Here is a 27058-nt window from a genome sequence, read left to right as displayed (position 1 = left end):
TATATTTTTGATATTTTGTTCAAAAACGGTATCATTCTGGGACACCCTGTATAGTAGGAAGGAGTCCGAAGGACAACTTTCTTGCCCTGTTTTCATGAACACAATAAATTAAAGCAACTTCACCAGATAGCGCAAAGATTATTAATATAGCGCCAATGACAATCTAAGACATGTGCCTTACAACAACAACAATGGCAGTTTGTGTGTTTCTAGCATGGGAAAATGCATTCATTAATTTCATATTTCAAGTGTAAATTCCTGCTGTATATAGAGCTACTTGACTTGCATTCAATGCATATTAGTAAAGATTAATAAAATCAAAACCAAGTCAGTTCCGTAATTTATTTATTTGAAGCACACACTTTTAAACAAAACAGACGCAAAGTAAATCTAGCAAGGCCAAAAAATGCAGCAATTTGCATTTCCAAGACAATAGCGGGCCCCCTTTGTAGAGGGCGCCCCAAAAAATAAATAGTTTGCACTACTTACAATGTTTCATTTCCATGGTAGCACACTGAAATATGTTACTGCCCGTTGAGTCCAATTAATGTGGACATATTTTTCCATGTTACCTAGGTAACGAAATATCATATATGTCGCATGTAGTGAAAACTATTCTTTTTCTAAATTATTATAACATTTTGAGACCATTTTGATCAAAATTGGACAAGTTTTATGTGGTAAAGTTTTGATTATATATGTTCTCAGGTGAACAGTTCAAATGCTTTTGCATTCATGGATAAGTGATATCAGTTGTCACATATGGAGGTCAAAGGTCATTTCAGGTCAACAAAATAAGCTGAAAATTCAAAATCTGGTCTCATATGAAACTTTACTTGAGCGGTGCACTATTTCAATTCAATTCAATTCAATTCAATTCAAAGTAGTTTATTCACATATGCTTTTCCATCTCTAAGTTACAGTATAATAAAGTAAAACACAAATCATTTTGTAAGATTGCATTTTGAGCAAGTACACCCAATATGAGTTGGATAATAAACTATAATTAATACAAAATTAATTTTAAATCAATATAACAGTATAATGTAAATGAAGAATAAACAGGTGAAAAATAAATACATTTAGACAGGTATTCTCAATATGAGTTTAATATACAATGTAAGTGAAGAATAAATACAAAGAGTATGTGATATCATAGCAAAAAAAAATAATACACAGGCCTATGTTATGAGGAGGCACATGGGATAAACAAATGACCTGAGTACCAATTGACAGTTGCCATGGAAGAGGGGAAAACATAAGGAGAGGCCAAATAAGACCAAAAGGTTGGTCCCACCTTTACATAATGAGGGATAAATTGAGAGATTGTGGGGAGAACAAAACATCACATCACAGAACAATACAGTCTCATGTACATATATTGTTGCTGGTTCATGAAATTTGGTGAGAATGACCACCATAGTGAGACAAAAATGTCAAGGTCATTTTGGGGTCATCCAGGGTCAAATCGCCTTAGACTGCTCGTGCAATTTCATGCAATTTGGTGGGAACGACCACCGTAGCAAGGCAAAGAAGGTCATTTTGGAGTCAAGTGAAATTGCACTGGTTAAATTATACATGTCAAGGTAAAATTCTAGTTACCTCTGTTGCCAAAAGTAATTGTGAAAGCAGGCAGTTGCGAAAGCAGGCAAGATAAAACATTCAAGTCTTTGACCTAAAGGTATTGAAAGAGCTGAATGTTCTCTACTTTGAGCATGACAATGATGAGAAAATTGGTCATTTGAATTACGCAAAAAGGACATGCCAAAAATGGGTACCAGTTTCCTCAAACAGAATTTTTTTCTAACCATTTGAGTTTATGTACTACATGTATGTATCTACTATAATACTGGACTGTAGTTTAAGTTAGGGTGATAGAAAATATGGAGCAATCGAGTGCCCAGGATCAAGTGTAGTACATGTAGATAGAGGGAAACAATCTGGTTACTCATATGCAATGTGATCAAGCAAAATCATAAATATTGATTTTGAGATATAGCCAAACCAAGGGACGTATTCAGTTTTGTTTCCCATTGTTTTGGAAACTCTTTAACTACTTATATTTTTTGAACTGGTTGTTCAATTTCAATGAGGTTTTCTGCAAAATGTAGCTTTCCAAATGCTGTTTACAATCCTATAAGAAACTGAAAATTGAATATGTCCGACTTCAGACCGATTTTGCTTGATCACATTGCTATGGCAATGACGTCATGGTTATTTGTGCTCAATTGTCATCAGCCTTCATTGTGTTACTGGGACGTCATTGCCACAGGCAATTTCGGTGCCCGAGAGATTTGAATATTGCATGGTGAGAGACGGCTGTTTTTATTTGTTTTTAAGGTCAATATGAGTGTTTTAAATAAAACCATGTGATTTGTGCTTGAATATTATGTTTCTAACATATAAGGCATAATGTTGTGGTTGCAGGAGACTAGTGTTCCTTTAATGAGGATGTGTAAATGAGATGCAAACTATAAGCTGTTCTTCAACAACAAAAGTCACAAATTTGACCAAAATTAGGTTTTTTGAAGAAAATTGTTGTCTATGATCCATTTAATTAAGGATCAAGGGGGAAACAGTACTACTCAAAGTGAAAGATGAAATCATGAGATTTATTCACAACCAAAGAGGGGTTTTCCTTGTAATGTTAGATTTAAGTGCCGCCTTCGACACTGTAAATCATGAAATACTTTTTAACAGGTTGGAGAGCGAGATTGGACTTACAGGAACAGCCTTGAAGTGGTTTAAATCTTACTTCACAGGTCGAACAACACGTGTTTTGATAAATGGAGAATATTCTGCTGTTTGTCACATGGAATATGGGCTCCCGCAAGGCTCGATTGTTGGACCTAAATCATTCACAAATTAATTTTTTGTGCTAGAAAACATGATCATGCCACACCATATTTGCAAAAACTTCACTGGCTTCCGGTAAAGGACCGTATCATTTTCAAAATATTGCTCTATGTTTTCAAAAGCTTGAATGGACTGGCACCAGATCACTTATCATCTTGTCTCACATTGTACAGTCAATCTCGTCCTGGACTTCGCTCATCATCAGATATCACACGTCTCACAGAGCCCACAAATCTCTCAACTCTGCCGCTGATAAATGTTTTTCTCTCGCAACACCAGGTTTATGGAATAAATTACCCATCAGTAACCGAACTTCCAGCTCATTACACAGTTTTAAAAAAGGTCTCAAAACACATCTTTTTCAATAGTAACTTTTTCACTCAGATTGTTGATAATTGTTTTTGCTTGTAAATATTATGTTGTTGTTGTATTATTATGCGCTGTGGTCTAAATGAAATGGCGCAATATAAAAGCCCAGTGTATGTATGTATAGTATGTATGTACTATTCTTTATCATGATTTCAGGCAAATGTCTTTAATTAAATCATGGCCTCTGAAATATTTTGACATAGTTATCTCCATGGTCTGCAACAAACAGCTCCATACCATCCCTTGACATTGCAATACCCGATGGGTTTTCAACCTGTGTAGTAACACATCCCAGGCAATCACCTTCAGCTGTGAACCTGTACACGCCTCTAGGATCACCATTATTAGAGACGAATATCTCACCTTGTCTACTACAACACACAAAACCAGGGTTCCATTCTTTGACCTCTGCTGGAGGTTGGATGATCCTGACATTGCTGCCATAGTAGTCCATCAGCTTTACAGATATTCCTTGTTTTAATACGAGGTCATAGAAGGAACTCGCAATCTCTCCATTGGAGGTAACTGCAAGGCGTAATGGCTCGGATTCTGTTGCAAACTTTGAGATGAGAGAACCATCAGCATTGTGGATGGATATGGTGTTTCCTACCTGCCCTACTATGATTTTACCACTGGAATCTACTGCTACTGAATTGGCATTAGAGGACTTGTTATTCACATTAATTATAGGAGTAGTGCTTACTTGTCTACCAACACCATCATAGATGACAAGTTGTGATTTACCTACTGGGTTTGTTACATACTCATGATTAGGAGTAACTGCAACATCCACAGCACCAGGAGACTTGAAAAGTGTACATTTAACTTGACCCTCTCTCGAGAAGACTTTAGCCCCATTTTCCCAGCTACATACTGCAACATCACCTTCTTTATTAATATCAAGTCCATGTAGCTCATCAAAGTCACCAGTACTAAACTGTCCAACCAGCTCCCATTCTTCTCCAAGTGGTAGCATTCCATCTTTCAATAGCTGCCCTATGGTTGGAATAGCTGGAGTAGCTGCCTTGAACTTCAAGTAACCAAGAGACTTGTCTACTGCTTGTGGCTGGGACATGGAAAGCTTCTGAAGTTGTGAAGACAGGGTAGCATGAGTGGATAGTATTTCAAATTCTGATTCTGACTCAAGGACTCTGGTAGTGTCTTCTGTAGCTTTTTGAATATCTTTCATTGTGGATTCCAGGTTTGTCTGCTTCTGGCCAAGTAGTTTTATTCTTTCCTGTTTGATTTGATCCACCTTTCCTTTAGAGTCTTTCACCATTTTCTTCACAAGGTCAATGCACTCTTGTTCTACCCTCTCAAGTGAGTCCAGGGCTATTTGTGAATAGATTTCAAGTTCTGCCCTCACATTTGTTGCAGTCTTCACAGCTTCCTGGAACTTCTTCAAAGTAGCATCATTTTGTCTTATCAAGTCCTTTAACTCTTCTGAGTGCGTTTGGGCTGCTTTCTTCAGGCTAACACGACTGTGCTGAGCAGGACATTCATTCAGTATTACACAATCCCTACATAGTGCTCTATTCTCAGTTTCACAGAAGTATTCGCATAACTTTCCATGGACCTGGCAGTACCTATTTTCCTCTTCCTTTTTAAGATTCACTTTACCAGCAAGGATATCTTCCATGGTGATCACTTTGTGGTCTTTCATGGCTTTGAAGGTCTTATGGTAGACATAGCATGTATCACAGAGGTATTCTTTACAGTCAACACATCTGACTTTAGCTTTGTTACCAGAAGTATGGCAGTTGCTGCAGACAGTGTCGGGGCTTGGTATTTGAGCCTGTGTGAATAAAAAAACATGACAAAACAAATGGCATTAACATAACATTAATTTTAAATTGTATTTATATGAAGTCTGTCCATGCTGTGTATCTACATTGCCCCCCCCCCACAAAAAAATTTGTTGTGTTGCCCTCAATCAACCGACCCTAAATCCTGAAAAATCAGGGTCACAATTTTTTTTAATGATGATTTTTACAGATTTGTTCAAAAAAATCAATGTTTTTCACTTAAAATTAATATAGTATTGAAAGACTACTCTTTAAAAATTGATTATCTAACATTGTCTAACAAGTAATCCAGAGTCAAAATTGACAAATGTCCCCTAATTGAAGAAGCATTATTTGATATTTGAGGGGATTTTTAAAAACTGAAGGTTAAAAAAAAAAAATCGACCAACCGACCCAACTTTCCCATTTTTCCCACTTGAGGGCAATACAACAATATTTTTTGTTGGCTTTGTATACATGTATATACATTGTAGGTGACTGACTATTCCACCACCATTTTCTCCAGATCTATAATAGTGTGTAACAGGGTTTGCAGGTTTTTACAGCAGATGGGACAAACCATGATTTTAAGCATCTTTTATTTTCCACCTGGCAAATGCATCTAAGTTTTCCAAATAATCCAGTGGAATTTGGAAAATGAAATTAATCATTAACCGTTATTGGCTGGCTAATGATTCACAGGAAAATGTCTGCATGCTCAATATAGACACGCTACGGTATCACTAATAGTCATATCGCTAAATATATTGTTAATAGATTTTAAACTCGGATAACCATTATCAAATAATGTTAAAAGTCCACTTTGTTCAAAGACAAAAATCTCCCTATATGAATGAGATAAAACTTGATGCAAAACGAAACTATTGAATAGAAGTGGAAATGAATATTTTTAGTAATTGTTAGACATGTACATTGTAATTCTTGTAGAGACATCATGGAAATTGGACACATCATGCATATTTTTTTTTTTTTTTTGGGGGGCTTTGGGGGTGAAAGCTGGGGTGGCAAAACAGAAGGGCGGCGGAAGATGAAGGGCGGCAAGAAGAATTATTAAAGAAAAAAGGGCAGGGCAGAAGGGGCAGCAAGAAGAATTATTAATAAAAAAGGGTGGAAAATTATGGAAAACTAATGTAACTACAGTGGAAACTCATTATAACGAAGTTGTCAGGGACAGAGAAATAATTCTTTATATCCAAATTTCGTTATATCAGGGTTGTAAAAACAATAAATAACAAGAATTTTGTATCTTGGTTCTGGAAAAATACTTCTTTATAACAGGGTTTTTCTTTTAGATTCTTTTAGATTCATGAATGCCATCCTGGCTGGAAAAAAATTGGGTCAACCTATTCAGGCAGTTGCTGCAGGGGCCAGCAAAATTTACATTTTCTGTAGCCCCCGGGGTAGGAGCGGCCACTATACGTCACTGCACATCCCCTTATTTTGGCCACCCCAATTCTTGATGGCTGCCTCAATATTTTTGTCCCTGGTGCCTATACAGGTACAATCATTATGGATCATCATTAAAAGTTGATAAGGCAAGGTTTCAGGTTTGACCACGGTTTTGTGGACAAAATGGCCAATAATTAAAGCTGCTTTTTCAATGATAAAAAATACTTTATCTGGGGTGAAATTTTGTGTAGAATCTGAAGTCAGAAATGCAAAAAATGTAAGCATCTTCCTGATATGTAGGAATTTGTAGGTGCATGTTGCATACGATTTTTAAAATTGGTTGTTTTTTGACAAATTTGTCAAAAAATTTTTTTGCCTCTTAGCAATACCAAATTGAGCCTTTTGACTGTCAAATTCATAAAATACAGACAATTTTACCCTAGTCCCAATTCAAGATTTTAATCCCATATCAATGTAGGAAGTTGTGTTGTGCATAATCAATTCAATTTTCAGGTCCATACCCCGGTCCATACCTCTTTTCGTTCTCGATCTCCTGTTCACTCATTTTTGTAAATTCAGGGATTTTTTACACACGCCCGAAAATTAAAGGGTAATATTTTTTATTTTTTAATATATTTTTGAGTCTAGAATGTGTACAAATTTGTTATTGACTTGTTCCTTATTAAATTTTGCATAAATTGAGTGGTTACTGAAGCTTCTCTATGCCCTTCCAGTGAAATGATATCACGGTTTAAAGTTCAATTGTAACACGATCTGCTCCATGGGGGCCAAAGGAGGCATTTTTGAAAATTGAGTTACAATAATATTACCTTGTAGAAATATTAGGCTATCAGATACTGAAAACACCAAAGGTTTGGCATACTTGGTTCTAAAGTTATGAGGTTTTGTGATGTGTATTTTCTTATGTATTTTATTGTTTTTTACTCCATATTTTTGCCTTTATCTCAGTTTCAAATTGCCGCCTTTGGCCCCCATGGACCAGATCGTGTCATAATTTATGTCCGAAACAGCTTTTGTTACATTTAAAGTTTGAATACCTCCTTTGTGCAATCTATGCAATATATCATGGAAAAAACTGTTGAATTCATATTTTGTGACTATAACGTCTTAAATTAATACTGTACAGGTCCATCTTGATGTATATTTTTAGAGTCTGTGGGTATACAAAATCTGACAGGAGAAAATTTTGTCACCCAAAAATTGTCATTTTTGGTCAAAATTGGCCCCCAATTTTTTTTTACCACTCAACAATACAAAATAGAGCTTTATAACTGACAAAATCATAAAATACAGACAATTTTACACTAGAAATGTCTTGATCCAAGATTGTCAATGTTTATTTTCACCCATAAATATTTTTTACACACTTTCGTCCGCTTAAGGGATCTGGAATGAGCGTTTCGACAGTATTTTTTGTGGGACATGAGAGTACATCAGACATATCAAATTGCGTTCTGAATACAATGAATGTTTTTCTGATATCAAATAATTTTCATTTTTTGAAATTCACGATATAATACAAATTTTATGACAAATTATTAAAATTTGATATTTTTCGCATTTTTGATATATAACAGTCCTCGAAGTAAATTGTATAAATCTAATGACATATTCTTAAAGTGTATGTAGCTGGGAGGAAAAGCCGACGATCAATTGAAAATTTTGACCTTTCATATTGAAAGTCTTTTGGGGAAAAAAATCCATATCTTCAATACGAAAGGTCAAAATTTTCAATTGATCATCGGCTTTTCATCCCACTTACATGTACATACACTCTAAGTATAAATCATCAGATTTATAAAGTTTACTTCGAGTACTGTTAAATATTAAAATATCAATTTTTAATCATTTGCCATAAAATGTGTATTACATAGCCAATTTCAAAAAATCAAAATTATTTGATATCAGAAGGACATTCTTCGTATTCAGAATGCAATTCGATGTCTGATGTGCTCTAATGTCCCGCAATAAATACTGTCCAAACGTTCATACCCCACCCCTTACCGCGGTCAAACCTTGAACCTTGTCATACACAAATGAAATTTAGTTCAAATCCGACTTTAGGCACTGTATATATGATGATAGATAAAAGTATAGCTTGTCTTCATATTTATTATATCATTTCCGAGGTATCACATGATTCAATACATGTGAGATCAAAGGGCCAGTTTGGGTTTGATCTGGGAAGTGTTGGGGTTTTATAGTTGGAAATGGATTCCTCTGGGTGGGTCCGGGTCTAAGAAATTTGTAAAAGAGTCCGCCGTAATAGTTATAGGGGGGAGGGAATATGATTGCTATTTGTGCCAGCCCGAGTCAGGGCATTAGCAGTCGGGTTTGTTCGGATCGAGGAGTTAAAAAAATCATGCCCACTCGCAACTTAGCTGCCTTGTGATGTAATATTTTAATATTTTTAGCAAGATTTAATTTTCATGTGTATATTTGATCTTTACACAGTTCATAAATATCTATATTTTTTTATGAATAACTTAGTTCATTTACAAATAAAGTAATTTGATATATATTAAACCAGAAGAAATGTCTGCATTAAGGATGTTGTTGTTTACGTTTTTAGTTAGCACATTGTATGGGCCCACTTTTTGGAACAGCTAAAACATGCCCTTTTTCTCACCTTTTCTTCCATGTCTACTGTATCCTTCAAACTGCTCACAAGAAAATGCACAGGTAGATCCTTCACACTGTCCTTTGATATCTTCACCTCTTCTCTACAAGTAGGACAAACCAGAGTTTGTTTGTCTTTACTTGATGCCACACACTGCTCTAAACACTCCCTGCAGAATCCGTGCTGACAGGGAAGAGCTCTAGGATCATGAAATGTATCTAAACAAATGGCACAGTTGAGGAAGTTTGTCTTGATAGTCTGTGCTAGCGAGTTGGCCATGTTTGAAAGGGTGCAACTGGGTGCTACATGTACGTAGTGTGTAGCTTCCTGTTGATAATCAGCTCATGCAATCTGTATCACATGACATTTTATTTACACATGAAGTTGAATGAACACAAGGAACCTGGAAAATATGTCTGAGGTCATTGAAGTGCATGTACCACATTATGTTCACAAACTTTTTCAAGTGCATGTACCTGTACATTATGTTCACAAACTTTTTCAAGTGATAGACAGTCTTGCCCAATTAAAGTTATTTATGAGTCTCGATGATAACTGCAAGGGATATTGGCAAAATTCAACCTTGTAGTACTGACATTTAAATATTTTTCAGCAAGATTTTATTTTCATGTGTATTTTCAACTTGGTTTGAAACTGATATATAATTTATTTTCTTTATTTAATAAAAGTATTTCAATTTTCAAATAAACAAAATTAGGACAGAAGAAATGCCTTAATTTTATCCTTGTTGAGTGACGGGGGGCACTCACTAGTCTCGGTCCCAGCCGGTTTGTGCTCCTTCGTCACTAAACAAACCCGTCTGGCGACAACCTTATAGTACGTCTTTTCTGATTGGCCAATCATCGTCAGAAGAAAATCTTCTGATTGAGAATTGCTGTCAATCATTGCCGGGCTTCAGTGCATGCAACGGTTGAGTGACAGCTATGCGGTTACATAAATCCACACAACGTACGTGAGTACGCGCGGGAGTATGCGCTGTGAGCCGCTGACATGAAAGGCGATATCATACGATTGGCGCCTCAGTGGCCAATGAGCTAGCGTATATTTTGCGTTTGCGGTATCTACAAACAGTGAGGGGCCTAGGCTGTTTAGTGTCACTTACACACGTCACGTCCTATAGCCAATTGAAAACAGTTTTATTTGGAAATATTTGGAAATTCATTAACCAATCAGCGGATCGTCATTTCGGGTTGTCGCCAGACGGTTTGTTTAGTGACGGAGGAACACAAACCGGCTGGGACCGAGACAAGGCACTCACTAAAAATGGGTGACAGGGATGTGCAGCCACGTTGACTCCCATTTTCAACTCCCTCTCCCCAATGACCCCCTTTTTTGTTTTACTGAACTCCCTCTCACCCAATGACCCCCTTTTTTGTTTCCCTGCCACCTTAAAAAAGACCCCCTTTTCTCAAAAATGTTGGGAAAATTTCTGATAATCTCTCACTGAAAATGTTGTATCAACTTCTATATTTTGACCAAAATGTTTTTCCCCAGTCTCACTGAAAGACCCCCTTTGGGGGGGGGGGCCTTCTCAATGAAAGACCCCCCCCTTTTTCTGTGTCTAGGCTCTCACTGAAAGACCCCTAGTTTTGAAGTGCTATCCTCACATCCCCGTCACTTCCAAGTCCAGCCCCCCCCCCGAGACAAGGCACTCACTAAAAATGGGTGACAGGGATGTGCAGCCACGTTGACTCCCATTTTCAACTCCCTCTCCCCCAATGACCCCCTTTTTTGTTTTACTGAACTCCCTCTCACCCAATGACCCCTTTTTTGTTTCCCTGCCACCTTAAAAAGACCCCTTTTCTAAAAAATGTTGCGAAAATTTCTGATAATCTCTCACTGAAAAAGGCAAAGAGCTTCAGACCAATATCTCTGCTATGCCATAGCTACAAGCTGTTTGAGCGGCTCATCCTGAACCGCCTTGCGTCACATGTAGATGGTCTACTGATCCCTGAACAAGCTGGCTTCCGCCCAGGAAATCAACAACCAGCCAGCTGCTAAACCTCACCCAACACATTGAGGATGGATTTGAGAGAGGGCAGATCACAGGTGCTGTCTTCGTCGACCTTTCTGCAGCTTATGACACCGTCAACCATCGCAGGCTACTCGCCAAAGTGCTTGAGATGACTAAGGATGTTCACCTCACCAGGCTTCTACAAACCCTGCTCCAGAACAGAAGGTTCTTTGTTGAACTAGGAGGGAAGCGAAGCCGATGGCGCCAGACAACAAACGGACTCCCCAAGGAAGTGTCCTAGCTCCTCTGCTATACAACATCTATACTAACGACCAGCCAGTTGACAGCCAAACCAAGCGGTTTATATATGCAGATGACTTGTGCGTAACCAGCCAGAGTACCAGCTTTGAGGTGATCGAAGACACTCTGACAGATACACTGACTGGACTAGGAGAGTACTACGACGACAATCAACTGCGCGCAAACCCAGGGAAGACCCAGGTCTGTGCCTTCCACCTCATCAACAAGGAAGCCAAGCGACAGTTGAACATCACCTGGTCTGGTACCAAGCTCCCTTTCTGCCCTAACCCAGTGTACCTGGGGGTCACACTAGATCGATGCCTATCCTACAAGGCCCACGTGGAGAAGACCAAGGCCAAGGTCAGCACACGCAACAACATCTTGCGCAAACTTGCCAACACCAGATGGGGTGCTAGCCCAGATACCATCAGATCAACAGCACTGGCTCTGAGTTTCTCCACAGCGGTATACGCATGCCCTGCTCGGGAGAGATCTTCACATGCTAGGAAGCTAGACTCTGCACTCAACGCAAGCTGCCGCTCCATCACAGGATGTTTAAGGCCTACCAACATGGACAAGGTCTACCTCTTGGCAGGTATCGCACCACCTGACATCCGGAGAGTTGTGGCAAGCAAAGAGGAACGCCGTAAACAGACCACGGACGTAAGACACCCCCTCTTCAACCACACACCACCAACCAGACGGTTGAAGTCAAGGAAAAGCTTCATCACAAGCACCCTCCCTCTGCAAACAACATCATCAGAGGCCCGCACCCAGATGTGGAAAGAAAGGCCTTCATCTGAAGCAGCCACCACTGAGATGGGGATTCAACCCACAGAATCACTACCTCCAGGAGCAAACGAAGTCTGGGCAAACTGGAGATGCCTTAACGGCCTCCGAACCGGTGTTGGGCGTTGCAAGGATACCCTTCACAAATGGGGATACATCAGTGGCCCGACCATGTGTGATTGTGGACAAGAGCCACAGACGATGCAGCATCTGCTGGAATGCCCGCTTTTGGAAGATCCTGTGACGACAGACGATCTGGCGCAATTTTCTCAACGGGCACAAAAGTGTGTTTCTCAGTGGATAAGTACAGTTTGATGTAAGGACACGAAAGAAGAAGAACTGAAAATGTTGTATCAACTTCTATATTTTGACCAAAATGTTTTTCCCCAGTCTCACTGAAAGACCCCCTTTGGGGGGGGGGGCCTTCTCACTGAAAGACCCCCCTTTTTCTGTGTCTAGGCTCTCACTGAAAGACCCCTAGTTTTGAACTGCTATCCTCACATCCCCGTCACTTCCAAGTCGAGCAATATGAAATTACTAAATATCCTGTGAAAATCAAATTTATAATTTTCCCTTAAACTATAAATTTTTCAGGCTTCAGTTTTTGCCAGGAAAAACCTGTTTTTGCCGGCAGACCCAATTTATGCGGATCTCTCCGTTATCCAGCTATGAAATCTTTCACACTATTTTTGATAATTTGACACCTTAATTCCATGCTCTGAATGCTTACAAAACACTATATAGGTTGCATAAATCACTCAAATGCCATCTTTTACTGTTATTACCTCATGTTGAAATTGTTTGTTGTCTAAATTTCAGTACTTGAGACAGTCAATGCAGAATTACATGTAATTCACTTATCCAGATTTTTCACTTATCCGGATTTTTCACTTATCCAGACAATCATCAGTCCCAATTATGGCCGGATAAAAGAGGTTGGACTCTATAGTCACTCAAATATTAAAAATGACACAGAAAGCTCATAAATAGTAACACACAACTTTTAATGACTCATTCAACATATTTTTTGTCTCATCAAGTCCTTAAAATGAAAAAGTTTTAAATTTGATTCATGCCACATTTTGTTAAATGCACTTGATCAATGAAAATGCATGCCTTTAGTTTCTTAATATATTGCTTATAAATTGTTTTGAGATGAAAACACTAAACTACAAATCACTTTTTTAGTTTTTGCCATTTTTGCTGGCAAAAACTGTTATGCAAACCCTAAAATGTTCACATCTAACCTATTTTGAACTGATTTGGCAATAAATATATGTGTCATTTGAGGCATACATTACCGTACTTCCTGACTCTAAAATTAAAAACAAAAATTAAAAACCCATTTAGCATTAAGCTTGTTTTGTTCTTGTTTTTCAGCCTATTAGTCTTGTTCAAGATGGTCTCTTTATACCAACATAATCAACTAGTAAATTTCTGCACTGATAATTTATATTTCGCACCACTGGCGAGCGAAGCACGCACTCATGTTCATTGACACTGTCAGTTTTATCTTGATGGTTTTACAAAGTTGGCTTGTTCAACTTGCTTATCTCATTATAATGTATGCATGTAAATGAGCAAATGCATTGACGAAATACGCTGTTTCCATTGGTGGTTGTACGATGATCAGACCGTCCATTTGCTGTCAATCTTGCAGTCAAGAAGGTTGTTGTTTTTCCAATATGAACCAGCTGTGCTGCACATGAACGTGCAATCGTGCATGCACCATGTGTGTGAGTGTTTACATTTGTGGTCAAACAAAAAATGACAAACAAGATCTCGGTACATACCACATTGATTCATGACATAAATTTGCAATGTGTCTAAAGAATCAAGTAGTAGTGGTAAGCAGTCCCAAATAATATAATAATAATAATAATAATAAGACATTTATTAAAAGCGCACTATTACACACAAAGCGGCCTCTAGGCGCTGAATACATAATACACATAATAATGAAAATAATACAGCATTTATAAAAATAAAAAATAAAAAATTACAATACTTATCAATATACAAAATATGAATTTACCTTAAAATTAAACAATAAAAACTATGCATAAAAAAGTAGGCCAGCTGCACATACACAACATCAAGGGCATAAAACATAGCAAAAAACACAACCATCTCCATCCAAGGATGGAGACGCCTGTGTAAGAAGCATGCGAGACTCACCGATGTAGCACAAGTGCCAATCCGTGGGCATCACATGCCCCTCAACATAATTAAATATAATGACACTTACAATAAAATTATTACACTCAAAGAAAACACTACTCTCATGAAATAAATAGCATGGCAAATAAATAAGCAATAACACGACCACCTCCATCCAAGGATGGAGACGCCTGTGTAAGAAGCATGCGAGACCCACCGATGTAGCACAAGTGCCAATCCGTGGGCCTCACATGCCCATCAACATAATTAAATATAATGACACTTACAATAAAATTATTACACTCAAAGAAAACACTATTCTCATGAAATAAATAGCATGGCAAGAAAATAAGCAAAAACACCACCACCTGCATCCAAAGGATGGACACGCTTGAGTAAGAAACATGAGAGACCCACCAATGTAGCAAAAGTGCCAATCCGTGGGCCTCACATGCCCCTCAACATAATTAAATATAATGACACTAACAATAAAATTATTACACTCAAAGAAAACACTACTCTCATGAAATAAATAGCATGGCAAATAAATAAGCGAAAACACGACCACCTCCATCCAAAGGATGGAGACGCTTGCGTAAGAAGCATGAGAGACCCACCGATGTAGCACAAGTGCCAATCCGTGGGCCTCACATACCCCTCAACATAATTAAATATAATGACACTAACAATAAAATTATTACACTCACAGAAAACACTACTCTCATGAAATAAATAGCATGGCAAAAAATAAGCAATAACACGACCACCTCCATCCAAGGATGGAGACGCTTGTGTAAGAAGCATGCGAGACCCACCGATGTAGCACAAGTGCCAATCCGTGGGCCTCACATGCCCCACAACATAATTAAATATAATGACACTTACAATATGTGGGCCTCATCATACAAGTGGTCTCAGTGACTCAAGTTTAGGGAAACCAATGTTATGCTAACCTTTGACCTGACCAGCGTCAGGTTAGTGCTCTCTAACCCAGTACGTTTTAATACCCCTAACTACAGACAAATCATTGATAATCAAACGCTGGTACAATTCCTATCTAGCAGATTCAAGGTTTATATTTAAATAGCAGATTAGCGGTTTGCTGAGGACTTGTGGTTAGAGAGTACCTGAGAACCTCCTCATTCAATGTATGTGTTTGTTGTTGTACTGTTATATTTTATATTTGAATGACATAAAGATGAATGCATTGCTTACACCACCATTGACAAGGAGAAATTTCGTTTAGCTGTCCTGAATGAATTGCGAATATTTTATGACATTCTCTCTTAAATTTTGCAAAAAGTTGTTAGTAAATTGTTTTCTTTTTTACTATTGGATAGAATGTTCATATGGCGTTCAATTCTGAGACTTCCAGAAAACCATGCAGCATTCAGCAGTCTAATCGACAAAGGTACACACCTAGCATGGGCCAAGGTACATCAGACATATCCAATTAAGAGCAGAAAACTACTGAGAGTACTACAGAGGTAAGTGTAAGATGCTGTGGTAGTGATAATAACAATAAAGGAATGCAAAATAAATAATGGCCATAATTACCTTTTACTTAAGTAATTTTATTGATTCTGGTGATTGACGATCACATAGAAGAGGTGAGGTCTCCACCCCTTCTATGTGCCGATGACCAATGAATGGGTCAACTGTCTTGTTGTCATGACCATTCATCAGCCAGTCAGTATGATTGGTTTTCACTATGCTTGATGCACATCACATACCACGGAAGAATAAAAAAATCACTTTTTGCATGCATTGCTATTGTCTTTTCAAATGCTCAACCTAAGCGAAAAGAAATCAATTCTGCACATATCTGTATTACTTTCTTCATCACTACAATTTTTAGGTCTGCTATAATAAGCGTGTGATTTGTTGCACAACATGGTAAGTTGCATTGTTAAGAATCATTTTAGCATGTTAGATGTGGAATTACGGAATTACAACAGGAACAAAATAGGACTGACTTAAAAATAATAAATAAATAAATGTTGGTGTTTATACAGTGCATTTCATGTGTATCAAAGTGCTTTTACATTTCTTCCGCTGTCGTATATTTCAGCTGCCATACAATATGCCCAAGGTTGGCACGGTCATTACTTTGGGCATTTCTCAATGGACAATATTCATAACAGCTCCCCATTTCACCCTGTGGGCGGAGAGAGGCAAGTGAGGTAACTTGCCCTAGTGCACAACATGATGGCACCACCAGGGCTCTAACTCGCAATCCTCTGATTGTGAGGTAGAGCCTGTACCGCTGGGCCAACTTTATACAATATTGTATGAGGAAAAATAAAGTTCCTACAACCCTTTCCTGCTGGAACTTTTTGTCAGTAATGATATCTTATGTTTGTTGCAGGACACTTTCATGTTTAGCTCACTGGTCAGCCATCTTTGGGGAGACAGACTATCTACCTCTCCTAGCCTTCCCATTTGTTAAGTTGTTTCAGAATAACCAGCTGGTGTGCTTTGAAGTCATTGCAACTGTACTATGTGAGTATTATGAGAGATGGAGCAATACCTACCCAGCTGAAGACTATTAAAAACACGAGTTTTCTTGTTTACCAGACACTTGTACTTTGTTTTGGCTAAAAAGGAAAATTAATTAGATATGTCAGAAGGAACAAATTTCCTGTGTTTATAGTGGTCCTTATTTTTGTTAATTTACAGTTCATCCTCCTACTTTGCAATTTATTTGTCAATAGCAATCTAGACTTGTAACCAGCATTCAAAATAAGCCCTATCGCAGTGCAATTTGCACCCCAAAATTTGCCTGTTGCAATACAACTTTAAAAGTGTTGTGCAAAATTACGATACCACATTGTACTGACTTTAAGTGTTGATCGTCTGAGATTGAACTTCAAACTGCTCTGCGTCGGATGAAATTGCACCACAACTTTCAAAATGTGGTGCAAAAGTGCACTCCAAGGTAAAAAACATTAATCTGAAGACTGTTTATAGCTTACATTATATTTGATAAGAAGTTGTGGAAGCCAAAAGTGCTCTTGAAAAAGGTGTAAATGCAAGATGTATGTATATGGGACCCATTCTGACAAAACCAGGAACAAGTTGCATTTTTGATATTTCATGATTTGAATAAAAATGTAAGCACTAGACAATAAGTTCAATTGTTGATTATTGATGAAAGAAATCTCGTTTTAATAAGTACTTTCAAGGATTTGAAAGTCCACTTACTCCCACAGTCAAATACCATGAAATTGAGAATTCCAAAGTTTGATTTTTTTTATGGGAATGTCATCTTTAAAGGTCTATATCTCAAAAACATACCTGGCGACTTCTTCCGGGTTTTGTTGGAGCTGGTCACATATATGATATGAAAGGTGTCAAAAATGTGGTTATATTTGTGTAGAGATCACAGCATCACAGCATTGTTCTATTGGGCTATTCCAGTTGAAATCCACACTACCCCTGTGGAAGATTTTGGAAATATCTACCACAGGGGAAGTATGTTTTTTAAATGTAATTGTTCAGAGTTAATCATTTTGAAACCCATACTCCCCCTGCATAATGGCTTAACCTATATCTTCCAGTGAGTATTTCAAATGGATGTTACCCAATTGTCTTTTCTATTCAAAATTCATACTCCCTCTGTGACAGACTTTGGTTAAATCTTCCACAGGGGTAGTGTGGATTTTAAATGGAATAGCCCATTCAGGGACCCGGTCTTAATTCTCCTAACTGGATCCAAACTTGATAGATAAGATGTTGATGTAAAAACCTAAAATTTCCTGATTCCCCAATAGGCGGAAAACACTGTGGAGACATAGGTCCGCTCCACTTTAGCACACCATGATGAAAGACCAAAATTCCATGGTATCAGCTAATCCTTTGTTGTTGTTTTTTGTCTTTCCAGCAAATTGGTGTCAGCTATGGTTTGAATTCTTCCCCAACCCACCCATCAATGCATTGTCAATGGTAGAGAATGTATTAGCATATCATGATAGGAAACTACTGCAGCACTTTGTCAATTATAATGTCACATCTCAGGTATGCACTCTTCAGTATTCACCTGAAGATAAGATGCTCTTTGTTGGCATCTGTATTGATACAGTGTAAACATACCTATGTTATTAAATTTTAAATTTATGTCAGTCATTGTCCAAAATAAAGAAAAAGTTGCCAGTTATTATTGTAAAACAATAGAGGGTACTCAAAATTATCTAATATTATTATGAATGTCTTTAAAAAGTTCTTTAACAACTTGTCTGCATAGATTATGACTTTTAAATTTTAAATTTATGTCAGTCATTGTCCAAAATAAAGAAAAAGTTGCCAGTTATTATTGTAAAACAATAAAGGGTACTCAAAATTATGTAATATTATTATGAATGTCTTTAAAAAGTCCTTTAACAAGTTGTCTGCATAGATTATGACTCCTGATGCCTCTACATAGCCACATTCTTATCCTTCTCCGCATGCAGATTTTGACTGCAGACGACAAGTTTCAATTTTTTTTTTAATTAAAAAAATTTCAGAATTATAAATTTTCATTACCATATTTGGAATCAGCATGTAAAATGCATTCAAATGAGTACAATCAATCCCAGTATTGGTTCAGTGGTTCTTAAGATAGCTCTTGATATTCTGAAAAAATGTCTCTAAACTTGGGACTTTTTATGTTGAAGCCTATGGCTAGCACGCAGAGCATTTACACCATATTAATTTTACTTTCCTGTTAGATCTATGCATGGCCTTTACTGGAGACGTTATTCTCGGAGGTAGTGACGCGGGATGAATGGTTGCGTATGTTTGATAACATATTCTCTAATCACCCGGCATTCCTACATCTTATGGTGGTAGCATATCTGATATCATCACGTCAAGCTCTACTACAGTGTATGAATGTGGATGATTTCAAGGTAGGTATATGAATGGTTGCGTATGTTTGATAACATATTCTCAAATCACCCAGCATTCCTACATCTTATGGTGGTAGCATACCGTAAAATTCCGTCTACAAGCATATATATGCCTCTAAAAGAGGCAGACACTCTCAACAAAAACGTTATTTGGTGGTAGCATATCTGATATCATCACGTCAAGCTCTACTACAGTGCATGAATGTGGATGATTTCAAGGTAGGTATATGAATGGTTGCGTATGTTTGATAACATATTCTCTAATCACCCGGCATTCCTACATCTTATGGTGGTAGCATATCTGATATCATCACGTCAGGCTCTACTACAGTGCATGAATGTGGATGATTTCAAGGTAGGTATATGAATGGTTGCGTATGTTTGATAACATATTCTCAAATCACCCAGCATTCCTACATCTTATGGTGGTAGCATATCTGATATCATCACGTCAAGCTCTACTACAGTGTATGAATGTGGATGATTTCAAGGTAGGTATATGAATGGTTGCGTATGTTTGATAACATATTCTCTAATCACTGGGTATTCCTACATCTTATGGTGGTAGCATATCTGATATCATCACGTCAAGCTCTACTACAGTGTATGAATGTGGATGATTTCAAGGTAGGTATATGAATGGTTGCGTATGTTTGATAACATATTCTCTAATCACTGGGTATTCCTACATCTTATGGTGGTAGCATATCTGATATCATCACGTCAAGCTCTACTACAGTGTATGAATGTGGATGATTTCAAGGTAGGTATATGAATGGTTGCGTATGTTTGATAACATATTCTCTAATCACTGGGTATTCCTACATCTTATGGTGGTAGCATATCTGATATCATCACGTCAAGCTCTACTACAGTGTATGAATGTGGATGATTTCAAGGTAGGTATATGAATGGTTGCGTATGTTTGATAACATATTCTCTAATCACTGGGTATTCCTACATCTTATGGTGGTAGCATATCTGATATCATCACGTCAAGCTCTACTACAGTGTATGAATGTGGATGATTTCAAGGTAGGTATATGAATGGTTGCGTATGTTTGATAACATATTCTCTAATCACTGGGTATTCCTACATCTTATGGTGGTAGCATATCTGATATCATCACTCTACTCCAATGTTTGAATGTGGATGATTTCAAGGTAGGTATATGAATGGTTGCGTATGTTTGATAACATATTCTCTAATCACTGGGTATTCCTACATCTTATGGTGGTAGCATATCTGATATCATCACTCTACTCCAATGTTTGAATGTGGATGATTTCAATGTGGGTATTATATGCATGGTTGCGTAAGTCAGGGACTGTTTTTTGAAATTTGCAGGAGAGCGTTAAATAGCTCTTCTGAAGCCTTCTGAAGGATAGCTGTTTATATAGCATTTACAGTAGAATGTAAGGAGAGAATGGTCAACAAAGGAGAGCTAAAATCACTCTCCTATATCAAATTTAATGAGAGCAATCCCTGGTATGTTTGATAACATATTCTCAAATCACCTGCCATTCCTACATCTTATAGTGTTAGCAAACTTATATCATCAGGCCACCAAGCTCTACTGCAGTATAGTGAATGTGGATGGTTTCAAGGGTATTAATTATAATCTCATTGTCACTAAATTTGACAACATTTATGCTGAGACAGTAATACACTGGTAACATTTTAGCAAGTCGTTACAGTTGCCTGTTGTGCTTAAACTGGCCAAGAGGGCACCCCTGATGGCTTATATCCAGCCAGAGTGTTACAAGAGTTTAAGTCAACCTCTCACAATTTCACCATTTTCCTTACAGTATTTCTTCCATCATCGTAATGCTGTGGATATCAGCGGTGTAATCAAGGAAGCTTACAGACTTGATGAAAGCACACCAGATGACATCCATCCAGCAAGGATGTTGGAAGAGTTTCAGCCTCTTACTAGAGGGCAGTATCCAATCTTCAACAAGTATCCAAAGTTCATTGTGGACTACCAGGTAACATAGACTGAGAATGCTGAAAGAGAATGTCCACACCTATATAATTACTTTGACTATGAGGATTCTTGATAAGGAATTCTTGTTGTTGTGTGTGTGTGTGGTGAAGTTAATAAGTGATACATTTGATTGGCTCCTAGATTTTGTTGAGACACGATGCTCACACAGTGACAAAGGTGCAGCTGTCACATCAGGATGTATCCATGAGCTGCGGAACAAATTAGTCAATCTTCACAATGGCAAATTTATTACCTTTTTATATTGTGTAAATGGCACTAGAAAGTGCAAATCTTGAAAATGTTTTTGAACCAATTTATAGTGGGTGATGATATAATGTCAAGTGTGATATTGTTTTGGGATTCATATCCTTGCAGAGTAAATTCAGCACTACAATTCGATTGCTTCTTGGCATGTCAAAATGAGAAACATCCCATAATGATCTTCACTAGATGGTGAAAATCTAGATAGATAATCCATAAGTTAAGGTAGGCAGGGTCATGAAAAGGGACTTATGAATACACAGAAAGATAACACTAGATCATAATGGGCCAATCCAGTTGAAATCCTTACACCCCTATGGAAGACATCACCTGAATATCCCAAACAGGGGGTATCAATTTCAAATGGGATTTCCTCAATGGGTGATTCCATTTGAAATTCACACCCCCTGTGTGGGAGATTAAGGTCATATTTTGCATTGGGGGTGTGTGGATTTCAACTGGAATAGCCCAATGTTATCTTATAATCTGACCTGTAATTGTTTAACACAGGCCCAGGAAAGGGAAAAGATCAGGAGAGATGAGTTGGACTACTTACACCAGAGGCATGCCACAGCGGAACTACAGAGGGCGCTTGATAAGCGTCGTAATGAAGAAGAAGCATGGTACAGGCAGCAGGAGCTTCTGAATGATGCAGAACAACAAAGAAGGGTTCTTATCATGGAAGAGGAACAGAAATTGGTTGACCAGAGAGTCAGGTGATTTGATATTTAAACACTGATTTTGAATATTACCATATTGACGCTAGTATAAGCCCCCACCCCTCCACTTCAAGATGGGCAATTGCACTTGTGTTACAAGAAAAAAACTTTACCAATTATTATTATTCATGCTGATGCGCCAGTCATTTTTATGGACTTTCACATAAAAGAATATTTCATAACACAATGTTTTACACCATTGAATTCTGCATACTTCAGCATAATATGATGAATCAATCAAACATGATACTTTTATTTGTCATGTTCAAATTACAAGCAATAGGAGTTACATATATGTGATGTGTCATGTCAAAAACAGACACTTTTGGGCAGGTTATCTATTTTGAGGTTTTACATATCTTAAATATAGAGATATTTCGCTCCACAACGCCATTTTCCCCCAATGAAATCAGACATTCCTAAGCAAAGATATTGAGTTCTTAAGTTATGGTATTATGAAATTGGAAATTGAGATATCGGCCTTTAAAAATATTATTGACAATGTGATTGAGAGTAGGAATTACCTTGAAAAATGTCTCAAAAAATACAAGATGCCAGTTATATTCCGGGTTGAAACTATCAGACAATATTTTAAACATTAATAACATCACAAATTTGCAACAAACCTAAATTGTGAAAAAATCGTCCCCGGGCAGACTTTGGCTATTTCTTCATTTACGATACTGCCCAAAAGTGTCTGCTTTCGATATACCATGTCACATAACATACACTCAGTCAGAACACAGACATTAACATCTAGACACAATTGATAATACTTTCATTTGTCATGTTCAGGTTACAAGCAATGAAGAGGGAGTTACGAGCCAGAGAGTTACAGCTACTAGATGGCGCTAGACATCGCTTCCTACAGCATCAAACACAAATCAAAGGGACAGAGTTAAGCAGACTTGACGAAGAAATTGAGAGAAAGGTGAGGGAATTTATAATCTATTGTCTGAAATGTATTGTAGAATGAAAGCCCGCTCAAATTGTAGGCTAATCTAATACCGTAGAAGTTCGCCTAATAGGGCTATGAAATTTATAGAAATGTGAGAGCGCCCTCCCTGTAAAAGACCACTATCATCACTGATAATTGAATACCTGAGTGGAAGAAGGGCCCAACTCCATCAAAACTGTTTTTGAGATATTAAGAAAAAACTTAATATTTGGAAAAGTTTTATAGACAGAATGTTTTCATCTTCAGAGGACCTTTAATACATGAACATACAATATTACATACATTCGAAATTTAGTATGTTTCCTTGGCAACGGTACAGGTCTTAATACGAGCTGGAGTTGGGCCCTTCTTCCACTAATATACTGCAAGTACCAGTTCCGTAAGCAGACTTGTTATAAATAGCTACAGAAATTAGGTAATTCTTCATTAATTGCACAAGTAGAAGCATGTAAATATGTTAGCAAGAAAGTTTATTGTAGTGAAAAGCAGATTTCATGGATGTAGAAAAGTCCTCTTTGATCCAATATTAGTGGAAGAAAGGCCCAACTCCATGGAGTTGGGCCTTTCTTCCATGAAAACCATGATTAAGTGTACGTGGAAGACTATTTAGAGAGTGAATTTTAGCTCATCTTTCACACACAAGGAAGAACAGTCTGCTGGCAATAAAATGCTGGGTCTAACTCATTTTTGTAAAAAATTGGAGTTGGGCCCTTCTTCCACTCAGGTATTCAATTGAATATAATGCCCATGAGCCTTATAATCGTTGTTTCTACAATCCGTGTGACCCTCAACCCACTTATTTATGCTTCTAAAGTCCTTTTAACTCGTCTAGAATTTACGTTGAATAATTTCACTTTGACTTTTGTGTACCTCTTTTGCGTTGTGAAGATCCCTGGTAAACATCTACGATAACAATGAATAAACATGTCCTACCAAGTGATAATAAAGGTAACAGTTCAACATTTAAAATACATAACAGGATTACCATATTCATATTGATCTTCTCTTGCTTTGTCTTAGATGAATCAAAGTAGAATTAAAGGTGTAAATCGAAGTATGGTAAAAGACGATAACGCATCGTATTTCATAACTTCTCTAGCGGGCCGCCATATTGATGGTGCCAGAACAATCACATCATTCATTGCGATGAGAACTTTAAAGGGGGTGTGGCGGTAAATAATTACTTTAGTTAAAATAGTGGACAAAAGGCAAATCTGCACCAACATTAAGGATAATAAATGATAATAATAACCAGACTTATATATATAGTGCCAAAGCAAAGGCATCAAGGCGCTTTACAGAACAAGATTGAAATTATACCTTTAAAAGTATGCTACAGAATCTACAAAACTTACATTACCTTAAAAGTGCATCATTAAAAAGCATGTAAAAGAACATGCATAAGTTACCATAAATAGATAAATACATAAGTGAAAAGGCAATCAAACAACCATGTATGAACACAAGCAAATTATATACATAAGCAACTGAGTAAAATTCCGTCAGCAAATATACAAAATGGAAAAAACATGTGATTGCACACACGGAAAACAGAAGTTTATGAGTCATAGGCATGGCTGAACAGGTGGTCTTGAGACGAGATTTGAACTGAGAAACAGTCTATGGAGATCGAAGAGCAAGAGGGTGGTTATTCCACAGAACTGGCGCAACGCGTGAGAAGCGTTTTTGTTTTCCACACAGATTCCTGGAGGAGATACTGAGAAGCTGATGGCAAAGTCCTTGGAGGGTGATATGAATGGACAAGTTAAGAGATGTAAGCTGGAGACTGCTCATTCAAAGCTTTGTACGTCAGAAGCAACAGTTTGACAATGATCCTCTGACGGATTGGCAACTGGAACATGACAGGTGTAATGTGGTCCCGTTTTTTGTTTAGTGTATTATTTGAAGCTTGTTTAGATCTTTGTTCGGAAGACCATACAGGATAGTGTCTTTATTTTTTGGTATCATGTTATACCAGGGATTGCTTATTCAAATCTGCATATGTTTGGTGAATAAATCACTACATTTCTCCTTGAATGTTTTATTAGAACAGACTGGATTAAGGATTACATCCAGGGGGGATAAGTGCTGGTGTAGTGCCGATTTAAAGTCTCTGCAGAACTTGTTTGGTCTTTTACGCACAATGGACATCGGCAACCAGCACATGTTTTTTGCCAACATTGCTGATTGCAGGGTCCCACATCTCATTAATCCATGACATCATGATGACTGTCCTCATCACTGCAGGCATTCTTTTGAAAGGACACTTGGACTCTTACATCCCAGGCTTCTGTTTCTTTTGCACTTAGGCGCGTGCCGGTGCCGCAAAAGATAATCAAAGGTTTCATGTGTGGTTCCCCATCAGCAAAGATTGATAACTGCACAGTACATTGCTGCTTGTCCCAATTGACCTCCTTGAACCCAAACACTCTTCTTCCCCTTCTGTTCATAGGTTTCATGTGTGGTTCCCCATCAGCAAAGATTGATAACTGCACAGTACATTGCTGCTTGTCCCGATTGACCTCCTTGAACCCAAACACTCTTCTTCCCCTTCTGTTCATAGGTTTCATGTGTGGTTCCCCATCAGCAAAGATTGATAACTGCACAGTACATTGCTGCTTGTCCCAATTGACCTCCTTGAACCCAAACACTCTTCTTCCCCTTCTGTTCATAGGTTTTTCCTCCTCCAAACACAAACAGTATTTGGTGTTTGATCCTTGTTTCCTATCACTTGTTTCTTCCATTTGCAGAGAGGCCTTTTCGTCTGTGCCTTCGTCACTCCTCTTACTGCATGTTTTCTGATAAACTGATGGAATTTTTGCACAATTTTTTCCTTGTCAGCTGACGGTGTCTGAGCGGTCAATGTTGAAGCCGTCAAGGAAAGATCATGCCTGCTGATAAACTTACAAAACCACCTTTTGGAGAAAGAAAGAGGATGAGAAGGATCCATCTGTTGTTTCAACTCCTTTGCTCTGTTTATAACCCATCAGCTCTTCATCCGGAGCCCTCTCTCTCTAGTCTCCAGCAACTCCTTAATGCACACCTACTCTAACTCTAGCCATAATGGCGAACTACTCCCTGTGATCTTTCTGCTCTTGGGCTTGCTTAGGATGAATTGCTTCTCTTGTGTAACCTACCTCAGGTTTTTGCTGTTGATATTGTACTTTTTTGTGGTTTGGCATAGATTCATTTGATTGTAAAAAGCAACTACCTCTAGCTTAAACTCTTTCATGTAACTCCTTCGAGGATCCATCCTTTAGTGTACTAAAGATCTTAAAGCAGGCGTGATATTATTGCAACAAACAAATACAATGCAAATGTAAATGCAATGAAATGGGAATGAATGAATTAATGCATCATTCATAACATCAGAAAACTGTTTTGTACAAAGACATTAACAGGGGTATGTATCACCTTACCCAATATACTCAGTCAGGATGCTAAGAGTAAATGCAAACTGGACCAGATAAGTTTTATATCAAATTAAGAATGTATTTATTTATTCAAAAAAAAAAAGTCTTTATGACTTTCAAAAAAACATCTTACAAATTGTTTCAAAAGATACATATACTTTGAATTTGGCAGAGATCTCTTTAATTTTTTATAACGTCCAAAATATTGTCTTTTATTTGATTGAGAAAAAAATGTGCACAGTTTCCTGTTACCGGTTTGCTATGTATACGCAAATGTTCATATGACGAAATCCATGATATAAATTCAGATGAAAAGTTCACACCATACGGTCTTCATCGAAGCTGAAGCTTGTTAAGATTGATGTAGAGTAGAGGTTCCAATGATGCTGAAAAGACTTCTCGATGCCAACGATTTTCCCAAAACTCAACGGAAAACGGGGAATAAAACTTGAAATCATATGACTTGTGTCTGGAGATGACTCGGGCTCAGTTCAGGTAACACCATACCAACAATATTGTCATGGCTGCCGTCCCTCGTATCTTCAC

General features: G+C 37.7%; 2 protein-coding genes across 2 annotated transcripts in view; one reads left to right on the top strand and one right to left on the bottom strand.

Annotated features, from left to right (window-relative positions):
• Positions 1 to 27058, top strand: part of LOC140172632 (TBC1 domain family member 31-like) — a 47994-nt gene that overhangs the window by 13666 nt on the left and 7270 nt on the right. Inside the window, exons 10-16 of the mRNA XM_072195768.1 lie at positions 15625 to 15771; positions 16653 to 16786; positions 18168 to 18301; positions 18994 to 19173; positions 20983 to 21162; positions 21933 to 22138; positions 22937 to 23072. Coding sequence (XP_072051869.1) covers positions 15625 to 15771; positions 16653 to 16786; positions 18168 to 18301; positions 18994 to 19173; positions 20983 to 21162; positions 21933 to 22138; positions 22937 to 23072 — 1117 coding nt within the window. The remainder of the gene's footprint in view (positions 1 to 15624; positions 15772 to 16652; positions 16787 to 18167; positions 18302 to 18993; positions 19174 to 20982; positions 21163 to 21932; positions 22139 to 22936; positions 23073 to 27058) is intronic.
• LOC140136408 (E3 ubiquitin-protein ligase TRIM71-like) lies at positions 3401 to 9432 on the bottom strand. Its single transcript, XM_072158132.1, has 2 exons — positions 9070 to 9432; positions 3401 to 5020 (listed from the first exon to the last, which is right to left on the bottom strand). Exons 1-2 carry the CDS (start codon positions 9337 to 9339, stop codon positions 3401 to 3403), a joined length of 1890 nt encoding a protein of 629 aa, XP_072014233.1. The 5' UTR covers positions 9340 to 9432.

The sequence above is a fragment of the Amphiura filiformis genome, chromosome 16 (assembly GCF_039555335.1).
Source record: "Amphiura filiformis chromosome 16, Afil_fr2py, whole genome shotgun sequence".
NCBI classification, from domain to species: domain Eukaryota; kingdom Metazoa; phylum Echinodermata; class Ophiuroidea; order Amphilepidida; family Amphiuridae; genus Amphiura; species Amphiura filiformis.
This window is presented reverse-complemented; position numbering and strand designations above follow the sequence as displayed.

Excerpts from the sequence above, each read along its gene's own strand:
- LOC140136408 (XM_072158132.1), bottom strand. The coding sequence starts at position 9,339 with ATGGCCAACTCGCTAGCACAGACTATCAAGACAAACTTCCTCAACTGT. Across the intron at positions 5,021-9,069 it reads CAGTAGACATGGAAGAAAAG|GCTCAAATACCAAGCCCCGA; the intron begins GTGAGAAAAAGG and ends TTATTCACACAG.